This window comes from Ischnura elegans, unplaced genomic scaffold (genome assembly GCF_921293095.1).
Source record: "Ischnura elegans unplaced genomic scaffold, ioIscEleg1.1, whole genome shotgun sequence".
NCBI lineage: Eukaryota > Metazoa > Arthropoda > Insecta > Odonata > Coenagrionidae > Ischnura > Ischnura elegans.
Window position 1 is genome coordinate 182,102 of NW_025791669.1, and position 14,428 is coordinate 196,529.

At 38.7% G+C, this 14,428-nt stretch overlaps 1 protein-coding gene and 1 long non-coding RNA gene across 2 annotated transcripts in view; one reads left to right on the forward strand and one right to left on the reverse strand.

Annotated features, from left to right (window-relative positions):
- Window positions 1-1,772: 1,772 nt before the first annotated feature.
- LOC124173380 lies at window positions 1,773-3,247 on the reverse strand. The gene is made up of 2 exons (XM_046552879.1): window positions 3,231-3,247; window positions 1,773-2,307 (listed from the first exon to the last, which is right to left on the reverse strand). The coding sequence occupies exons 1-2, from the start codon at window positions 3,245-3,247 to the stop codon at window positions 1,773-1,775; spliced, it is 552 nt and encodes a 183-aa protein (XP_046408835.1).
- A 190-nt stretch (window positions 3,248-3,437) lies between these two features.
- The window catches only part of LOC124173376, a 37,783-nt gene continuing 26,792 nt past the window's right edge, over window positions 3,438-14,428 (forward strand). Inside the window, exon 1 of the long non-coding RNA XR_006868536.1 lies at window positions 3,438-3,588. This is a non-coding gene — a long non-coding RNA (uncharacterized LOC124173376). The remainder of the gene's footprint in view (window positions 3,589-14,428) is intronic.

The following is a 14,428-nucleotide window of genomic DNA, read 5'->3' on the forward strand; positions in this document are numbered from 1 at the left end:
CGGATAATACACGTGTATGCACAAGGAACTCAATAACGGGCCCGTTGTAGTTATTCCTTTCTCCACCAGGGTTAGGGTTTCTTGTTGATGACCGGAAAATGGCAGTGACCATGCAAACGGTGGCACTTCACTAATACTAAACAGGTAATAAGACATAGTCAACGTATTCGTTCAAAAATTTTCATTTATTGTGTCAATAAAAGGTTCCACTGTATAAAATAATTCATCAGGAAATACGTACAGGACAAAACACGAGTGGTGATGATGAGACAAAAAAAGTGGTGATGATGTGAAAAATAACGTGAATGACATAGCGGATAGGATAATAGCGAATACGAGATGATGGATGGATCTTAAAAGTACTGCCGAATAGTTTAACAAACCACAAAATCTTGTTAAAACCGCAAGTAGTTTCACTGAGCACAAGCACACCAGGATAAAGAGAATCAGCGAATTGTTGATGTTGTTCATGCTTCCAGTCCGAGTCACACAAGTTATATCGTTACGTGATTGTTTTCCCAGCGTTCAATTCGTATGGTGCGAGGCATTGAGGGAAGTAATTTGAAATTACTGAGAATTTTTAATTAATAAGCAGCATCATTCTAGTTGCAATTAATGGTTAACTCGTTTGTATCTCGACAGGAGCATATATATGTAATCCTAATAAAATATACACCTATAAAATATATGCTGCAAGATGATTCATCAAATGATATCATCCAGATTTCGTTGGGAACATTTTGCTGGTTGTAAGGTGGACGACTTTATTGAATCATCTATCTTGAAACTTTAATCACGTTCAGATTACTGCTCATCTTAGCATCTGCATTACCACATTTTGCTTCATATTTTTTGTATAGAAGGGTCAAGGGAGTTGGACCAAATTTACGCAGCAATTACACGTGTAAAAATGGGCGAATTCTCGAGTTATTCCTTACACCAAATTTCGACTCAATATACACGAGTAAATTTCTCCCTGTGCTGTATGGGATGTGTGTATAAACAAAAAATATAATGGTTTAAAAGACAGTAGTGCCTTTCATTTCCAAAGGATATGAAAAAAATTGTGCCTATCACTAAAATCTCTCTATAGTGAACCTCCAACATCAAATTGCCCAAATTTTGGTCCCCTCCATTGCGATGTAAAGAGGTTTTACTGTATCTATTGAAAGCAATGAATTATAATAAAAAGATCTCGATAAGAACCAGTGGTGCCCCTCCAGTATATTTACCACCCCCTTGGTTAACCTGTGTTAGACTGTGGAGAATCATATAGACCCCACCATATAATCCAAAAAATTCCTAATGTTACCTCGTGCCGTAAAAGCAAAATCTGAGCTCAGGCAGCTCTAGGGCTGTATACATAGGCGGATTCAGGGGGGGCACAGGGGAGTGTGCCCCCGCAGACCCTAAAAAATATGAAAGATTTTTAATATGGTCCCATTATTATTGCGTTCGTTTTGTATTACGAGGCATCCTTGTGCCCCCCCCTAGAACAAAATCCTGAATATGGTCTTGCTTGTGCCCCCCCAGAAAGAAATCCTGGATCCACCCCTGGCTGTACAAGTGGCACTGTGATGCAGCAATGCTGATCTTGAGTTTTTAGGCTCTCGGAAGCATTTGAAAGGACATCTCACAAACATTAATAGCATTAATAGTGAAATAGGATCGAAGTTTTTCCCGGCGAACAAGTTGAAGGAATTCTTCTCGGGTTTTCCACCGGTTGAGGCTTTCCATGGCCGACGTTTCGAGGCTCGACTCGAGCATCGTCATCAGGGCAGTTGAATGTCGGACTGAGGGTTTGATTCCCTTATATACCTTGCTTGGAGGTCAGGTGTCACGTGATTGGTTGAGGACTGGTCTCTTGGCAGCCAACCGTTGATCCTTTGGCTTTTTAGAGCTGACAGAACGGGTTTCCAGGTGTTGCTGATGGCATAGCCTGCATCACGGTCGAAGTTTTTATGGTCCAATCGAATTTCTATGGCCTCCTTTACGACTCTATCCCAATATTTGGTGGAACGTGTCAGGATCTCGGTATCATCAAACTGGATGACGTGGTCGTGTTGTATGCTGTGCTCAGCTATGGCCGATTTCTCCGGTTGTCCCAACCTTAGGTGACGCTTATGCTCCTTCAGCCTAGTTTCGATGGTGCATCCAGTTTCCCCAATATAGGCTTCGCCGCACTCACATGGGACTCGATAGACGCCCGGAGTTTTCAATCCCACTGGGTCTTTGGCTCTCACTAGGTAGTCCCTCAGCTTGGGTGGTGGGAGATGGATGGAGGTGATGTTGAATCTCCTGAGAATTCTGGAAATTTTCCCGGAAACATATAATACGTATGGGAGACATGCTCTTGCTGCCGGTTCTTCGATGGTCTTGGGCACTTTTACAGGAAGTCCCTCAGTCCGACATTCAACTGCCCTGATGACGATGCTCGAGTCGAGCCTCGAAACGTCGGCCATGGAAATCCTCAACCGGTGGAAAACCCGAGAAGAATTCCTTCAGCATTAATAGTATTCGTTTCACAAGGTCACAAGTACAACGGGCATGGAAATCTGTCAAAGATATCATGAAATGCAGTAAGTACGTATATGTAATAGAATGAAAGGAAATTGCATCAATTGGCAACAGCTGAAAGTAAATAGAATTTTGTTCCAAAGGTTATGAAATAAAATCATTTAGATGGCACAGGGTTCCCACTCAACCATGAAAACCTTAAAACCGTGAATTTCATCTACCGTGAAAAAACCTGGAAATAGCCGTGAATTTCGTGATAAAACCTTAAAAATCTCTTTAACTTGATTGTAGAACTACGATAGACGGCTCGAAAGAAAAAAAAACGATATTTCCATCATGTTTCAAGGTCATTCACGTGTAGGCAATGTCCATGCATTTACCTGCACACGTCTATTCGAAAGCGCAACTATTAATTGGTCCGTGTGTGCCATGACAGCACATTGACCTTAAGCCTGCGATTGGAAGACGTTAACCCTGGCAAAAAATCAGGCACTTCTTCACTTCCCTGCCACCCTGCTCTCTCCATTTTCCCACTCACACCCTTTAGCCGGATATGAATTTTTCTAACAGTAGGTGACGTCATGAGAGATAGCACTGTCATTGCTGCGTTTGCATTCAGGGCATCTGTCGCGTTTGTTACATTTTTAGTTAACTTGCGGCCGATGATTGTTAAGTGATCAATATTTCTGCCTAAAATGCCTTAATCTACAAACGGTGATTTTGATGACATTTAGACCGTGAAAACCTGGAAAAAACCGTGAATTTTATAAAGTAGTTAGAGTGGCAGTTTTTTTTTCTGAGTAAATTTCTTTTAGTGCACTTTTAAAATTTACAGGAATTTTGTTGTACACTAGGTATTGAAAGCTCTAAGTTTATTTCCAGTTCACTCAGTTTTTTTTTCTTTGATGTTTAAGATTATTGATTAAGTTTGTAGAAATCATTTTACTCATAGTATTTTTGTGGAATTTATTTCAGAAAAGGGAACCGAGCCTTGATTAATGGAGCTGAATACTACACATAGTTGATCAAGAGCAGCATTACCTTTCCTCTTTTTAGTACCAAATACACAAGGTATGTTAGATTGAAGCTTTAACTTGCCACTCTTTGTAAAACAAAACTTCCACCTTGTAGAACCTAATGACAATCTCCGTAATCATTTCACTCCCATCATTCTTTTGTCTATCTGCTGCTTATCTTTGTATACATATCCATTTTACTGACATTATTATATATTTTTTATATCCGGTATGTTTTTGTCTGACTACATTATTTGTATTATGTTGGTGGCTGTGGTGCAGTGAGGGGGAGGGTTTTGGGGGATAAAACCCCCCACAGCTCAGAGAAATTTTTAAGTTTAATCCATTTTACTTAATTGGATTATTATTACTAGCATAGTGTTAGGATTAGTCAAACATCCCTCAGAAAGCAGTAAAACTTGCCATTTTGAACCATTATTCTTAAAAAATTTCTCAAGGAGTGACCCTGCAACTCCTGCTTACCCTGAGGGGTATGCAATACCCCCATACCCCCAAGTATAAGTTGCGCCTAAAACCCCCCCTGGGCTTAATTCTTTCCGGAACCCTTGTTGGTGGGTCCTGTATTTGCTTCTGTGCTACTTGGACAAATAAAATTAATTAAAAATAGATAAAATCAAATAAATTACTGAAGAGCAAGCAAGCTACCACAGAGCGAAGTAAAGAAGGCTTATAAATCAGAAAAATAGATTATCACTCCGTACTATATCAGGGTTCCCACTCAACCGTGAAAACCTTAAAACCGTGAAAAAGCCGTGAATTTCGTATACCGTGAAAAAACCTGGAAATAGCCGTGAATATCATCATGAAACGTTAAAAATCTCTCAAACTTGATTGTAGAACTACGATAGACGGAATTTAAAAAAAATCGATATTTAGATCATGTTTCAAGGCCGATTCACGTGCAGCCAATGTCCACGCATTTACCTGCACACGTGTGTTCGAAAGCGCAATTATTAATTGGTCTGTGTGCAAGGACAGCACATTGACCTTAAGCCTGCGATTGGAAGACGTCAAACCTGGCAGAAAATGAAGCACTTCTTCACTTCCCTGCCACTCTGCTCTCTTCATTTTCCCACTCACACCCTTTAGCCGGATATGAATTTTGCTAATGATAGGTGACGTCATGAGAGATAGCACTGTCATTGCTGCGTTTGTTACATTTGTAGTTAACGTGTGGGCAGTGATTGTTGCGTGATCAATATTTCTTCCTAAAATGGCTTATCAACAGACCGTGAATTTGATGACATTTAGACCGTGAAAACCTGGAAAAAACCGTGAATTTTATAATGTAGGTAGAGTGGGAACCCTGTATAACAGCTGCATAGATTATGGGAACCACTTCAAAGCCATGGTCCTTGTTCGGGGACAAAAGGAAAATGATAGGGCCACACATTAGTTGGCAGTGCCTTCAGATTGAGGTGGTCACTTGTGAAATTCATTTGAAAAATGCAAAAATTATTCTGCAGCTTACTGTTGGTGTCAAAATGATGTGCCGCTGTACTTTGAAAATTTATATCTGGACTTCAGTTCATGCTATAATAATGAATTATACGTCATTTTGAAGAAATTTTATTTTCAATTCTGATTTATGTTTTTGTTTTATGAAACATTCAAAAATGTGGAAACACCAGTGCAATAAATGACTCCACGCACCGTAAAATTAGCCATTTTGTCAACTTCATGAACTTTTTATGTCAACCTAGGGAAAACTACCATGTCTACGGCATTCATCTTCGACAATAAGTTGTAAACATTAATGCACATTAATAAAATGTCTTCTGCATACTTGAAGAATGCATATTTTGTTATGAACTAGTGAAAATGTTTAAACACTATCTACTCCTACAGTTTACCCCAAAAGTGGGTGTCTTTTTACTTGTGGAGTCTTTCGACAAAATCGTCTCGGCAATAGGGTGGTTTCCTACGAGAGTGCTTATTATCGTATTTAAGCATTAATAAGCGTTTCGCCAGATTTAAAAATAAGGCCTTAAATGTTACAATTGGAAGCCTAAATAATAACTAAGCATGAAATTTATCGCACTTATTCCTTTTCTTGATGCATTCTGAATTTGGTCAAAATTACATTTTTTCACAATAGCACACACACAGGCTTTATGCATCGGAAACATATGAAAGAGGTTTTCCATTTTTTTGTTTGGCACAGTGTACATAATGTCCGCTTCTCTAACCTTTCAACTCTTCAGCTTCTTCTAACGGTAGATGGAGAAGTTACGCAATAATTAATCGCTACCTGTCTCGAGAGTCTAAGATTTGACATTCTCCTTCCCATATGGCCTCTAACAAGATCTGCAGCCATTGATTCAATGAAATTAAATAGTGTCATATCTTTTGTGTCTTATCTTTCGAACACTGCTGAAGCACAAAAGAGTTGACAAAGGAAATACCTAATATTCTGAAAAATACTGCCATTGGCAACCTCCTTGTCCTTCGGCCGGATGTGTAGCTACTGGACATTTTATCTAAAGTATCAACCTCTGGTTTCCTCGACTCTATATCATCAATTACCCTGTAAAGAATTAATGAAACTAAGCAAATAGCCTTATTTATTTTGGGGACATGGGATATTACAGTTATGTTGGCCAAGAACCCGTACAGAGAAGAGCCCATTACGCACCCTTTGGATGGCACAAAATCACAAGGTATACCCATGTACCGACGTACGTCAGCCCTTTTTCTTTTAATTTTTTCTACCAGTTTAATAGATGTGAACCAATCATCCGATATTTCTGTGGGTTCATGGTTAGAGTTGGAAGTGCGTCTCCATTAGGGGTAGCCTGAAAAATAAGTTGGTGGTAAATAGAGCCCAATACTAAAGATATTTAAGTTGTTTATTCAGGCAGGCTAATATGTACACGAAAAGATATTATCCAAAAAATCTTTTTCTTTTTTTTTTGCATTTTGCCCTTCTCCATCGCCATTTCCTCCATGGTTTCTAACTTGCATAAATGGGAATTATATTGGGGGTCCAAATCGTTGGCCAGATTAAAATATCATAATGTTTGGAGGGCAGTGTGTACGTCTTTCTTATTTGGTGAAATTACTATCTCACTTTCATCTTTGTCATCACTGCTATTATGACCAGTCCCAGCTGCTGCTTCTTCCATCGCTGACTGCTGAAACACAAAAGAGTTGACAAAGGAAATATCTAACATACTGAAAAATACTGCCATTGGCAACCTCCTTGTCCTTCGGCTGGATGTTTAGCAACACCACATTTTAACTTAAGTATCTAAGCCACCCTTGGTCGCGTTTTAAAATGCAATTACCTCTGGTTTCTTCGGCTCTATATCATCACTTACCCTTTAAAGCATTAATGAAACTAAGCAAACAGCCTTATTAATTTTGGGGACATGGGATATTACAGTCATGTTGGCCGAGAATCCATAAAGAGAAGAGTCCATTATGTGCCCTTTGGATGGCAAAAAATCACATGGTATACCCCTCTTATTTTTTATGATTGTACCGACGTACGTCAGCCCTTTTTCTTTTAATTTTTTTCTACCAGTTTAATAGATGTGAACCAATTATCCGATGTACCTGTGGGACCCCATGATTGTATCAGAGAGACAAAGAACTGACTCGGATGGCTTTGATAGCTCTTTGTGTTTGTCTGGCAAACCTATCCCCTTTGTGTTTTTTTCCTGCGTGCAAGTATGCGTTAAACAGATAAATGTTTTCGGCATCAGTCAAATGCATCATTGCACGCATCATCATTGCTAGGAATATATATTTTGAAACGGCATCGGTATCTGAAAGCAATTAATATTTTATCAATGGAAGTTACCGTTCCCAACAACTAGCAGCATTGGGAGTTTTTCACTAGAGAGCAAACCCATGCAGCACAAACAGTCGCAAACTGGCATGTAGGTCGTGTATTTCAGGTGTTTTATCTTGTGTACAAACTGTTATTACCCGAGTAAAAATAGAATAAATCTGGTGTATAAATGGTCTTATGTCCGCTAAAAACCAGATAATACACGTGTATGCGCAAGGAACCCAATAATGGGACCGTTGTAGTTATTCCTTTCTCCACCAGGGTTAAGGCTTCTTGTTCATGACCAGAAAATGGCGGTGACCACACAAACGGTGGCACTTCACTCATACTACACAGCTAATAAGACATAGGCAACATATTCGTTCAAAAATTTCATTTATTGTCTAAGTAAAAGGTTCCTCAGTATAAAATAATTCATCAGGAAATACATACAGGACAAAACATGAGTGGTGATGGTGTGACAAAAAAGTGGTGATGATGTGAAAAATAACGTGAATGACAAAATGGACAGGAAGATAGCGAATATGAGATGATGGATGGATGTTAAAAGTACTGCTGAATCGTTTAAAAACCACAAAACCGTGGCAAAACCGCAACTCGTTTCACTAAGCACAAGCACACCAGGATAAAGAGAATGACCAAATTGTTGATGTCGTTGATGTTTCCAGTTCGAGTCGAACAAGTTATACCAACGTGATTGTTTTCCCAGCATTCAATTCGTGTGGTGCAAGGCTATGATGGATATAATTCGAAATTACTGAGAATTTTAAATTGATAGACAGCAGCATTCTAGTTGCAATTGATGATTAACTCGTTCATATCTCGACAGGAGCATTTATATAGTCCTAATAAAATATACACCTATAAAATATGTGATGCAAGATGATTCGTAAAATGATTTTAACCAGATTTCGTTGGGAAAATTTTGCTGGCATTAAGGTGGACGACTTAATTGAATCATCTATCTTGGAACTTTCATCATGTTCAGATTACTGCTGACCACAGCATATGCATTACCACGTTTAGCTTCATATTTTTTGTTTATGAGAGTCAAGGGAGTTGGACCAAATTTACATAGCAAGTACACATGTAAAAATGGGCGAATTCTCGACTTATTCCTTACACCAAATTTCGACTTAGTATACACGAGTAAATTTCTCCCTTGTGCTGTATGGGAAATAATGTAAAAATTGCTGTTGCTGAGTCAGTTTTGTGTTGGGTCATTCGATCTGCTGGGTTATCAAAATGGAGACTCGGAAGAAATACAGTAAACCGTTGTCCTGACATTGCTGATCGGAAAATTTCCCTGACTGTGCCATCTGTGACAAATATTCTGCAAATGTCTTTATCATTAGATTTGAAAATCTCATCGTCTCATCGTAGAATTAGCCAAAAGACAATGGAAGCTGTTAATTCCATAAAAATCAACGTTTTGTAGCTCCAGCCTGCTATCCTATTTATACTTATTTCTTATAGCTTGAAGCTTCGTATTTGTCCATTGCAAAATCAATTGTAACATTCGCTCAGCAAAAATCTGAGACCTATAATCAAGGCGATCAATATCCTGATCTAGTGATGAAATGCAATCCTTCAAACCAGGTTTCTGAGTAAAGATGTTATGGAAGGGTGTACAAATTTTCGTCTTTGGCTCATTTGATGACCACTGCGAGCGATTTCTCCTGTAAAAAAATTTTACTTGTCTTGGACAAATTTTAATACATCACTTCTGTCATAATCTATTCTAGTTTCACCCTCTTTCAATATCAGTTGTATTTGTTGGCATGAGTCGACAAATTTTTGCACTACTTTAAAAACTACGTACTCGAGGATTTTTCTGGTTGCTTAAAAAAAATAGCCGACAAAAATAGTCAGAATAATGAAAAAAATACACTTTGACCAAATGTAGAGGTAACGGCACTTGCATTTCGACGTTTTACTTTCAGTGTTTCCCAGGCTCTTTTTATTTCTTCTCGATGGCTAGTTGTTCTATACACAAATACTTTGGAGGAGACCAAATTTCAATAGAAAGGTGGAAATGAATCTTACATTCCAGGCGTGGGTGTGCGAAATTTCGGGGTTCAATTGGTTCCAAATTACAAAATACATTATAAGCGTACTACCTGCTTGCGCGACCTTTACCGCTGTTTTGTTATAATAGGGTAGTTTCCTTCATCAAAGAAAACGATAGGCATTGATAGCGATTCGTTACCCACCATTAGTGTATTCATAATACACAAATTATTTGGTTTTAGAAATACCGGTTTAGACGAATAGCAATGGTCAATTTTATCCTCATTTGAAAAAGGCCAGATTGGCGCCCATGCGATTCCACTCCACGTGACGTCACAGGGACCTAGTTTCTACACGAGAGGATAGGAGTTATACATCGTCTGAGGTTACCAATGCATGCATGAGGCACACAGCTCAGGGAAACATGTCTTACTAATCACCTATTAAAACTGGCTAAGGTCGGAAAGTTTTCTTCGTTTGATAAGGTATTAATAAACCTTTTTTAAGCCAAGCGCTACCATTCAGCAAGGTACTCAGCTATCCGCTAGCATCCTGCGTCCTATCAGCGCTCAGAGCCTCGATCAAGGTCACTTCACAAGGAGAGAGGGGGAACCAGAAATGTGTCGCACGGACTTTCCTACTTACGCGTCGCGTTTTTGCGCGCTTGAAATTTTTCACTTTTCATTTAATCGCGAAAAATAGATATCGTCATTTAAAAATCTAAAAGCGCGAAATACGTACTCCAGGAGTAATAATCTTTCGATTTAGGCATTAAAAAAATAATAGGAAACCACCCTATTATTGATAAAATTTATACAAATCTTAACATTCAAAGAAATAAATGGGTGATATTTCCAAAACAAGGGACTTCATTTGTTTTGCATTCAAAGACTTGAATGAAAAGACTTGAATAGTTATTTATTCTTACATGACGTACATATCAAAAATTTAGTTCCTAACTATCCATGTTGTGTGATTAAAAATATTTCATAACAAATTATTAACTATTCTTATAGTTGAAAAGTCACCACGAATTGTTTTTAACAACTTTTTGAATCATTTCCACCGGCTTTGCATTCATTGATTTTTTCAGTTTAGTGACCGCTAATCGCAGACCGCTAATCAAATTTAGCTGCAAATTTACAGAAATTAACAATAGGTATATTTAATTTAAAGAGTGCAATGTCCTCATCATACAAAAATATGAAGCTATTGAGAATTATAGATAATTTGAAATAGTAATTTTGAAAATATTCATAATTTTAGGAACGCAGCGGTCTCTCAGACCGCACGTCACCGGTTAATGGTTAAAAAATCCTCGTTTATTGATGGAAAGGTGCCTATGCTGATGGTGCCATTAAAAAATCTAAAAACCTTAAATACATGCTCCAAGAGTAATAATCTTTCGTTTTAGGCAATTAAAAAAAATAGGAAATCACCCTATTTTCTTTTGTTTATCATCCAACCGAAATAAGTATAATTGTTCCATTTTCTCTGGGAGGCCATTGCTCTCATCGACAGGTCAATTTGCAGTAGGTACAGGGTGTGATATTTGTCATGTAGAGACTTCCATCGCATCGGGACAACACACCTTTCCCTGCAAAACACATTGATATAACCACTCAAGCTTCAAAATTCATAACCGGAGGATAACAAATTCAGGACCGGGAGTTCGATCACTTAGAGGTGCCATTGACTAGTTTTAAGTATACCGGTACTAGCCACGGCGTAAACTTCTACGGGAGTCACCCGTAGTGCATAAACTTGTGCGAAAACTAGTCAACAGCGAACACCTCTACGTGTTCCAAGCCTGGGCCTTGCTGTGGCGCTGTGCGAACGATATGGACTGCTTGTGGCATCATATGCTCAGCACTCCATAACACCATGTCGGGTAGTGTCCACGAATTTAGTCCTCCTAGTGGTGATGTCCTATACTGATGCCATTTGGTGATTTTCCTGGCTGTCGCTCCGCAGTGCACACTTGGCAGGAGAGTCAATCGAGGATTGCTACTAGCCTTAAAATAATACTGATGGTCAGAAATGACTTGATCGTGTGGTACGGAGGACGCACAGTAGCCCTATCCATGCAGTACCTGCCTATCGCTTGTATGTGGTTTTTCATGAGCGATCGGAGGTTTATAAAAAAAACAGCCCTTGTATATTCCCGAATAGTATAGTGTAAATAGGGGTACAGCAGACTCCTCATTATCTGGCTGCATTTTATCCAGGTTGCGGATTAACCGTGCATTATTTTCACTCTGCCTCAATTTTTTATGCGATCTTTCTTTTAAAAATTGAAAATCATCAGAATGACAGCATTAACCACTCATCTGGGTATGCCGTATATATTCGTCATGAGGGGTTTAACCCTCAATGGGTATGCCGTATATATACGCCACGCCGATTTAATGTTCATTTACAATGGATATGCTGTGATATTCCATCACACACCTACTGCAACTCGTAGATGGCTCTATTGAGGTCACTTTCTGCCCGGTATATGATACTTCAGACATTTTTTTATGTACTTATGCGTCTCGTAGCGTAGCTCTGTATCTGCATTGCGGGTTGCATTCTAATTGCCCCTTGACGTATTTTTATACCTTTATTTTCTCCGATTTTCATGCGAATGTATCTATTATTTTCACTCTCCTGCATGTATTTTATTGAAAGCTTTGCTATTAGTAAACGCTCCTTGCTGCTTCGGTCATAATTACCGATCCCATTCTTTTCACACAGCTTTGGTCGCTTTGATTGAACTTTTTTTTGCCACTTGTAGCATACCGTAGATCAGGATAAACTATAAAGTGTTATGAATACGATTAGCTTGCGCAACCATCTGGGAACAAATTTGCCAAACTGAGAGACTGAGTATTGTAATCTAACCTTCTCTCAAGATAAGCACCCTCCGTGTTGGTCATAATGACTGAAGCGGCGCTCCAGTGGGTGAATTCGGCGAAAACACGGCGGAAAGGAACGTGTTACAAATCCTTTACTTGTATACAAATACTGCCTCTTTCCTTGGCAAGGAAAATTGAATGCTATCTCGACGGCTTGAGTAACAAGAAAGACTCATTTTATTGCGTACTCTTCTTCTCTACCTAGCAGCGTGTTTTTTCCGAAAGGAATTATTGTTTCTCTACCCTTCGCAGATGGTGGTCTGCTCAGTTATTCTCTATGAGCAGGGTAACTGAATTGGATATCTTTAACTACCTAAATAGTCCTCAGTTGTCTTTGAGCATTGGATTGGAAGGTTTTTCGCGGTTTTGGAGATTTGTAGTGTGAATGACAAGTGAATGTTTTATAAATGTTTTGAAGTTCTCTCGCTTTTGGAATAGGAATAATTTATATCAAGTTTGCTCACGTTTTCTAATATGGTTTCATCGAATAAAAGAAAGCGATCTGAACCTAGTGCAGACGAAATGGCTCACATTTTAGAAGAGAGCAAAGATGAAAGTGCGTCTGAGTATCTGGATGACGATTACGTCAACACTAATGTAAGTGACAGCGAAAGTGATGAAAACGACGATCTTTTGGAGGTGAAGGTTACCGATCAACCTGGGTATCCTTACGTGTGGAGTGCTCGAGAGGAATTGCGAGAGAAGTTCAGTTTCTCACGTAAATCTGGATTGAATGTGGATATTGAGGCTGAGGATGACATCCCAAATTGCTATGAATTATTTGTGGATGAGAATCTGTACACTATGATAATTGAGCAGACGAATACTTATGCTCAGCAAGTCCTTGTGGCAAATGTTAACTTGAAGCCACGCTCTAGGGCACGGAGTTCGGTTGAGACAACTGGGAATGAAATAAGAGTGTTGCAATGAGTTTTTATACTACAGGGTATTGTACTGAAACCCGATTATGCGTTATATTTTAGTAAAAGAGGAAGCATCGCTACTCCCTTTTTTCCTAAATATTTTAGTGAAAAAGGTTCCTTCTCCCTCAGAAATTTTTACATTTTGTGGATAACAATACTTTCAATGCTGATATCAGCAATAGGATGTTCTTTTAAATTGAGCCAGTTCTTCAGTTTTGAAAAATAAATTTTCATCAATTCACTCGCCCAATCAGGCTATTGTTGTCGATGAATCCCATCTGATGTGGATGGGTATGATCTCTTGGAAGCAGTACATACTATCAAAGTGGAGTAAATTTGATATAAATTTTTTTGTGCTATATGAAAGTGAGTCACCCTACGCAAGGAATTTTTTTATTTATACGGGAAAGGACACAATGTATGCCGACAAATATAAAGGATAAAATTTCAGCGCCAGGATCGTACATGCTTCAGTCGATGATCTTATAGGTAAGGGCATACTATATATTTAGACAATTGGTGCACTTGACATTGTTACATTAATGGACAAGTTATCCGAGAATAGAACGGATGTGGTTGGGGCGATGCTGTCAAATAGGAAAGAATTTCCTAAATCTGTAAAATCTGCCAAATTGAAGAAAGGAGAAATGGTGGCGGCATTTTGTGGGATACAGATGATGATGAAGTGGAAGGATGAAGGAGATGTGATAATGGTGACCACATTTCAGGTGGAAGAGGGGACTTTTCAGTCTCAACCTCGCCCGAATAAAGGCATTTTATTATTATTATTTCATGAAACTGAAACGTGCAAAACGGAAAAAATTGGGTAAAAAAGTGGTGAAACCAATTGCGGTACAAGATTACAATAAAATTATGGGTGGGGTTGATGGAAGCGATCGACTCTTAAACATGTAAAAAATTGCTAGAAATCGACCAACAAAATACTATCAAAAATATTTCGGCACTTGATAGACTTAGCATTACTGAATGCTTATGCGATTTACAAAAAGAACAAGGGGAAATTGAGTCGACAAGTTTTTCTAATCTTACTTGCTGAAATACTGATTGCAAAGTATAGAGTAGAGGTCCTAGTACTCCAGGGAAGGCCATCTAAATCCCCTAAGCCTTCTCGCCTTACCGAGAGAGATATTTTTGATACTGTCCCCCCAACAGCCACAAAGTTCCCCACATAAAAATATGTGTTGTGTGCTTCAAAGAGGGGAAAAGGAAGGAAACAAAATATTT